At 33.5% G+C, this 7,958-nt stretch overlaps 2 protein-coding genes across 2 annotated transcripts; both read right to left on the bottom strand.

Moving 5' to 3' along the window:
• Positions 1-422: 422 nt before the first annotated feature.
• On the bottom strand, positions 423-1,419 carry LOC104232117 (uncharacterized). Its single transcript, XM_009785214.2, has 2 exons — positions 931-1,419; positions 423-848 (listed from the first exon to the last, which is right to left on the bottom strand). Exons 1-2 carry the CDS (start codon positions 1,338-1,340, stop codon positions 623-625), a joined length of 636 nt encoding a protein of 211 aa, XP_009783516.2. The 5' UTR covers positions 1,341-1,419; the 3' UTR covers positions 423-622.
• Positions 1,420-2,808: 1,389 nt separating this feature from the next.
• LOC104233563 (uncharacterized) lies at positions 2,809-4,904 on the bottom strand. Its single transcript, XM_070172475.1, has 6 exons — positions 4,202-4,904; positions 3,969-4,118; positions 3,777-3,875; positions 3,200-3,467; positions 3,022-3,116; positions 2,809-2,868 (listed from the first exon to the last, which is right to left on the bottom strand). Exons 1-6 carry the CDS (start codon positions 4,892-4,894, stop codon positions 2,809-2,811), a joined length of 1,365 nt encoding a protein of 454 aa, XP_070028576.1. The 5' UTR covers positions 4,895-4,904.
• Between the last annotated feature and the right edge of the window lie 3,054 nt (positions 4,905-7,958).

Raw genomic sequence — 7,958 nt, 5'->3', positions numbered from 1 at the left:
TAAGGACTGTCTGTCCTTAACTTTAAATTTTAAGTTCAAACGTTAAGGACATGAGGTCCTTAAGTTATAGTCCCATGTTAAAAACTTGAGGACTGTCTGTCCTTAACTTTGAATTTTAAGTTCAAACGTTAAGGACATGAGGTCCTTAAGTTATAGTCCCATGTTAAAAACTTGAGGACTGTTTGTCATTAACTATAGGAGTCCTTAAGTTTGAAATACAAGTTCAAAAGTTAAGGACATGAGGTCCTTAAGTTATAGTCCCATGTTCAAAACTTAAGGACTGTCGGTCCTTAACTTTGAATTTCAAGTTCAAAAGTTAAGGACATTTGGTCCTTAACTTTGAATTTGAAGTTCACTTACACTTAGTCATGAACAAATACTAACAAACTCAATGGACAAATCAACAGTTGAGAGAAACAACGAAATAAATAACAAAATGCCTTGACATAACTTTTGAAATTGTAATTTTGCATAGCTGTTACAAAAAATTACGCTATGCCAACAAAACAAAATATAAGTGCCTTTTCACAAATTTACAGAATATTTCAGAACTATCCTAAACTGGCATAATTCAGATGTCACCTTTACAGCAATTTTATACAAAAATAACACCACAATTTCTTTACAACTCCTTTGGACAGAATGTTTCATTTTCACTCTCATAATCATCACCAACATTTTCTGGTGGAGTATCATAACCAGAATTTCTTTTCCATTCACCATGTGCCCAAAGATTTGCAGCAAGTTCTTTTCGAAAGTCTTTTATGTCTTCGGGTTGGAATTGTTGCACGTCCTTTCCAATCATCAGCAACTCGGCAAATTTGATCAGGAATGCACCACAATCAGTCCTAAGATAAATGTAAGATATGCAGTGAATTAAACAATAAATCTTAAGTACATATAAATAATATAACAAATAATAACACGTACGATCCAGTTTGGTGTGGTGATCTTTGCCACTGTATATCAAATTTGTTGAAGACATTCCCAAAAGACTTGTGATTTTTGTCAAACTGTGAGAACTTTAGCAAATGGGGGATCATGCGTGCATACATTTGCATGTAGTTCATTCCTGCTTCATATGGCTCACTGTATATGGAATCATATACATCAATCTTTTTTTGATTCAAGTCCAATACTCCCAACAAAAAGTGTGTCACAGCTTCATCATCTTCTGAAGGAAGCCGACATGGAAAAAAGATTTTGTCAACCTCAGTCCATGCAATTCCACATCTACAGCTGTCCCCCCACACATATGGTGTCAGAAGTAACTGATTATCACCAGCACACCAAAACTCATCACTAGCATCTTCACTGAAATCTTTATACACAAGTGCCATATAATTATCAAAAAGAACATCAGTAGTTGTGCATCGAAAAGGATGATCGCGAGGGTGGTAGCATTCCTTCTTTCTTAGATAATAGAGAGCAATGTCAATATGCTTCATAAAAAGGCAAAAAATAAAACAAATCAATAACAAATCAGTCATAAAATAATGAAAAAATAATAAATTAATAATAGAAAAAATAAATGCCTTATGAATTATCTAACCTTATTATCAAGAACAAATTTGCTATCTGAAAGCTCAAGGAAAAATATTTTGCTACTGATTTTTTGATGATACAATTTGTATGGTTTTTTCCTCACACTATTATCATCAGCATATAAATCAATTTGTCCCCTGAAAATTTTGAAAATGTCAAGTTAGAATTTTAAAAACTTTAATCTATAACTTAAGGACCAAGTGTCCTTAGCTTTTGAATTTGATACTCAAACTTAAGGACTGCATGTCCTTAGCTTATGAATTTTGAATTCAAACTTAAGGACAAGAAGTCCTTAAGTTTTAAACTTGAATCTATAAGTTAAGGACAGTTAGTCCTAAAATTAGTCTTACAATCACAGAAGTTAAGGATGTAGTGAAACACATTAAGAGACTTACTCTTTTTTGCGACCTCTCCTTTTCTCCTTGCCCAACCACACAATGAATTTCTTCACTAATTTTTCATCTTCTTTGGCATAATGAAAAATACACCTACGAGTATAGGTTGATTTTATCCAACCTGAACTCTTCAGAGTATTTTGATTGTCTGCCTTGGAACTTACTGCTTTTCCTTCCTTATCAAAAGGAGATTTCAACTGCCAGCTTAACTTCTTGTTCCTTTTACCTCGACCAAGTTCTTCTTCAACATTTCCTTCACCCTCTATAGTCAAAGTCGCATCAATGTCCATTTGTATACTTGAAGGATAGGAGTAAGAAGAGAAAATGACGGACCATCATAACCAATACTGTCTCTCTTTCTTTTCCTTGTATATTGGTTAAGATTGTCATCATTGGTGTCCTCTTTGTTTTCCTCTGCTGGCGACACTATATATATATATATATATATATATATATATATATACATATACATATTCATATTAGTTTTCTGCAACAGGTCAAATGAAGAGACAAAATTTCAATTGTACATATAATAATTAGGGAACAATCAGTACCTGCCTTCTCCGCAGTACCTTCTTGTGTTTTTTCAAGAGACAACTCAGCTAAAATATTGCGTGCAACATTTTCTTTTTCTTGCAATTCCACATTTTCTTTATCTTGCAGTTGTTCACCATGATCTTTAGATGCTTGTTGACAAGATTCTGCAAAAATATTTACAACAGCTAACATGTTAATAATCTTTAATTAAAACAAACATATATAAAATTAAAAAGCACTGCCTAACCATTTGCAATATCCAAGATCATTCCAGCTACATCATCATCATCACATGTTGCATCTATAGATTTGGAACCAATCTCACTTCTGCTTATGTCTTGAGATTGTAGTCCAGTTTTCTCTTGATACTGCACTCCAGCTTCTTCGCTTGCTGCTTCAATAGATACAATATATAATGAAATAAAGATACAATATATAATGAAAATTTTATTTAACCTTGACTGGCACAAGTTTGAACTCCAAATTTTTCTTTGTATGACAACGGTGTAGAGAGATCATACGTTCCTTCTAAGCATTTGCATACAATCTCGCTGACACTTGTCCCCAATGAACTTGTTAAATCCTCATGTGATTGCAATCCACAAACTCTACAAATTTTCTCTGGCACTCCACAAACTTCTGCATGCACATGCATAGTTTATATGTATTAATCTATTGAATATACATTTCAACGAAAATAAAAATCAAAATCTATATCTAACCTTTCCCAATATCAGTAACATTTTCAGTTTCATCATCTAGATGTGCATCTCTAAATTCTCTTTCATACTGACCCTCTGCATGCACATCCATATCATCACGTTCAACACCACCTGCATCTTGGTTGAATATGCCAGTACGCTCAGTAGCACGACAATGATCATCAACTCCATATTTTCTAATTGGAACACTAGATTCTCTATCTGTGTTCATCTGATCAGCTTTCCCAAACATGTTCATCAAAGTATTAAGCTTTGATCCTAGAGTTTTCTATAAATCCTGATAAAGCAACTAAATTACAAAGAGAAGGACATGTTTAAAACTTAAGGACATGCAGTCCTTAAGTTTGAACTTAAAGTTCAAAATTTAAGGAAATGCAATCCTTAAGTTTGAACTCCAAGTTCAAAAGTTAAGGACAAGAAGTCCTTAACTTTGAATTCCAAGTTCAAAACTTAAGGACATGATATCCTTAAGTTTCATTTCAAAGTTCAAAGGTTAAGGACAAGAAGTCCTTATCTTTCAATTCCAAGTTCAAAATTTAAGGACACAAAATCCTAAAGTTGGACTAACTGAAATTACCTTGATTTCGTTCTCAATCTTTTTTTCTGATACAACAATTTTCTGATTAACTCTGGTAACTTCTACTTGCAAATCCTTCTTAAAACTCTCTGATAATCTCTGAATCAAAAAATATAATATAAAAAAAAGGTGTTCGTAAGCAAGAAATAATCAAATAAGAAACTAATACTATTCAAAGGCAGAAACATATACTCTAACAATTTCCTTAAGTATGCCTTCGTCAAATTGTGTGGAAGAAGACCTTGAGCCTCGATCTTGTGAAACTGGTTCCTCCACACAAAGAGGCTCTGTATCTTCTTCTTCCACGGGAATAAAGGGTGACACCTCAATCAACTTAAACACCTATTATATAAGAAAAACTAAACATAAGTATACATAACTAAAACAAATAAACAAAAAAAGAGATAGTAATTACATTAACTTACTTTTTCATTATGGAAATATTTTCTACAAAGAGCATCAAATTGTGGAGACTTCATTTCAGAATAACATAACATTCGAGGATAACCAACTTCTTTGAAGTTCACAAATTGTTTCTCTTGGAAAATAGGAAGTACTTCCATAATCCAGACACAAAACGCAAAAGGAAAGCCAACTAAAGTGTAGCTATCAATATCTTTTTCTTTCTCTTTCTCCTTCTGAACATCATTCTCATTTGATTTCAAGCAACTCTTCAATGATTTTAATAGCGTCTCATAAGCAAGAGAGCCCCAGTTGAAGGAAGCGCAAAGTGCATCATCGTCAACAATTTTCATTATTTGCTCCGACACATTCCTATTTTTCCTCTTGCCCATCAAAACCGACTCAACAAAATAGAGTGTTGCCAACTTCAAAGCATCATCATCACTGCCAGCAAATGATGAAGTTGTACCATGTGGGCGACTAGAAATAAAACTATACAAATCAGCCAACTCAATTTTGTCCTTTCCAGGGAAATAGACTCTTAAAAGCCTATTCTCTTTCTCATTTAAACCTTTCATGTCAAGCGACGAATAAGACTTCAAACCAGTAATAATATGGAATGCATCACGAGTAAACTTAATATCGCGGTCAAATACCTTGAAGGTCATCGAATCAGGTTCATTACTAACAATTTCAGAAAGCAATACACAGTGCATAAGTTTACCCGAGAACTTCACACTTTGTAATCTGAAGAAGTTGCCAAAAATACTTTCCCTCAATTTCTTCCATTGGCTATTCGACAGAAACTTTTAATTGTTTCCTTATATTGAAAATCTCCTTTCCAATATACCAGAAAATTACGCCAATCGTCAAAATCAAACAAATGATCGCCTTCCATTATAACACTAGAAAAGAAGGAAAAACAATCAAAGATTAGGACTTAACTTAAAATTTCAAGTTTAAATGTTAAGCAAATACAATCCTTAACTTTAAATTTTAAGTGCAAACGTTAAAGAAATACAGTCCTTAACTTATACTTTCAACTTCCAAAGTTAAGGACACTTAGTCCTTAACTTCAAGTTTCATGTGCAAAAGTTAAGGACAATAAGTCCTTAACTTTAAATTGTAAATGCAAAGGTTAAGGAAATACAGTCCTTAACTTATACTTTCAACATCCAAAGTTAAGGACACTTAGTCCTTAACTTCAAGTTTCATGTGCAAAAGTTAAGGACAATCAGTCCTTAACTTTAAATTGTAAATGCAAAGGTTAAGGAAATACAGTCCTTAACTTATACTTTCAACATCCAAAGTTAAGGACACTTTGTCCTTAATTTCAAGTTTCATGTGCAAAAGTTAAGGACAATCAGTCCTTAACTTTGAATTCCAACTACAAAATTTAATGTCGTTTCTTCTTTACATTTAATGAACACAGTTAACTGAAAATTCATAATCAGTAAGCTTATGAATTTCTACGACTATTTTTATGAAATATACCTACATAATCAAATATATTGAATCAACCACAAACACATTTCAAATTTCACACACTAAAAATTTATCAAAAACAGAATCACACAAAATATACTACACTGAATCAACATATAATGCTAATTTTTGAAATTTCACACATACTTCACATGACATTGAACCAACTTACAAATAAAGAAAAACGAAAATGCATAAAAAAAACATATTACCAGTCGCGATTGACAGAAGATGACGGAGAAGATGAAGAAGCAGAAGTTTAACTGAGATTGCAATTTGCATACGAGGAAGATGAAGAAGCGCAGAACTCTGAACGAATGAAATAAGGGTTTTCGTCGATTTTGGGATTATACAAGAAATAGAGGAAGGGTAATTGTGTCGTTTCCCCCTTAGTAGTGGCTATTTTTGATAAGCATTTTAAATAGTGGATAAAAATTAAATACACCCTTATTTAGTGGCTACTACACGCCATTTTTACTCAATATGTAGACCTTACTATTTTCAAACTTGACATTATTTATGAAAAACATTATCAGACAAGAGGGGTTGCTCTGATGGTAAGCAACCCCCACTTCCAACCGAGAGGTTGTGAGTTCGAGTCTCTCCAAGAGCAAGGTGGGAAGTTCTTGGAGGGAAGGATGTCGGGGGTCTATTTGGAAACAGTCTCTCTACCCTAGGGTAGGGGTAAGGTCTGCGTACACACTACCCTCCCCAGACCCCACTAAGTGGGATTATACTGGGTTGTTGTTGTTGTTGTTGTTATAACTTTCTTCATGAAAAATAAATTTGAATTACTAAATAAAAAATTTAACAGCTCCGTCATTGTCCACGAAACTCGAAAGGAGTCGAAAATGAACTTTCCGAAGAGTTATTTCCAACAAAAAATCGGTGCATATATAGGCTATAATTATTCCCTAGGCCAAATATATGACTGTTTATGGAGTTTTCACCTAGGTCGTGATTGAATCAAGATTATAGCATAAATAATCTAGTCATTTACTCCTTTTAAACAACCATAGACTTCCCTTCACTATCGTCATGTCCAAGTATTTACTCACTAACCAATTTTAGGGTCTCGGTGAGGTATGGGGGTCTGGAATTAAGGTTCACCATATCCCCAAAAAACAAGAAATTCTTCACACTAAGTTTTCTTGTCTCAGAACAATTTTTTAAATTCTTACACGTGAGATGCATTTGAAACTCACGCACTTCACTTTATTTGGAAATGTAAAAAACTTGTTTAATAGACACGCTTTTGTTGGAGTTGAAGTGTCTAATAGGAACTAGTTTTAGTTTAAGTGTCCAAATGAAAATTGAAGCCAAGTTTAAGGGCCTGCCTATATATTTGGCGATAAGTTTTATTTTGTGTCTCATACAATTTACACTAGTTATGAGACTCCTTTCTGTCTCACAAATTTGTGGATCACATTCTTACACTTCTGGATCCACAAAAATCTGGGTCCACAAAACTGTGAGACAAAAAAATTGCCTCATACTAGTTGTATGAGAGACAAAATAAAAATTTTCGTATTTGGCCTATTGCCTATAAAATTTTCAACCATTTCAAGTGTTCGCATTAATTTCAACTGGAAGCTTTAGATGTAAACAATTTTCACATAAAAGCTAGTTGAAAATTTCTCGATCTATGCAAAATCATAATTTTCATGTCTGTCAGTTTATAAACTTCATCAAAACCTTTCAGTAAATCAACCATTTTCACTTTAGAGTCGCTGACAAGAATGTAAATTGTTGTTAGAATTTATCCAACATGGTAGAAAACAAAACTCACTCCTTGGATGATTTGTAAGTCAACCAACCATTTATTCCATGATTACGAAATTTAGAGCTAGTTTTCTTTTTCTTTGATATCTCGCTCTCTTTAAGGAGATTCAAGCCCACTACGATAAAAGTGAGTTGAGCAAGGAGTCCCAATCCATGTCTATGAAGGAGTTTGGAAACGTGGAGTTAAAGTCCTAATCTGTGTAGAAGGTAGAAGTTGTATAGTTATAGAGTTAGTAATTAAGTATAATTCAACAGATTAGCTATGTGTATAAATAGAGACAAAGTTGGAGAATAGGACAGTGAAATAGACAATACGTTGCATCTTTGTTATAGCCCTTCAATTTCTGTAAATTCTTCATGGTAGCAGAACTTTGGTTAACCAAAATAAATCCTGAACCCTAATCCACGCTTCAATGGCTAGTACATCAACCTCCACACACTCTCTCTCTCTCAGCAGCCTCTCTTCATCAACTCATTGCCATATGTCCCATAAAATTGAAATCCCCAAACTAC

The sequence above is a fragment of the Nicotiana sylvestris genome, chromosome 4, assembly GCF_000393655.2.
Source record: "Nicotiana sylvestris chromosome 4, ASM39365v2, whole genome shotgun sequence".
Taxonomy (NCBI): Eukaryota; Viridiplantae; Streptophyta; class Magnoliopsida; order Solanales; family Solanaceae; genus Nicotiana; species Nicotiana sylvestris.
Note: the sequence above shows the minus strand (reverse complement) of the source record. Positions and strands in the feature narration are given on the sequence as shown.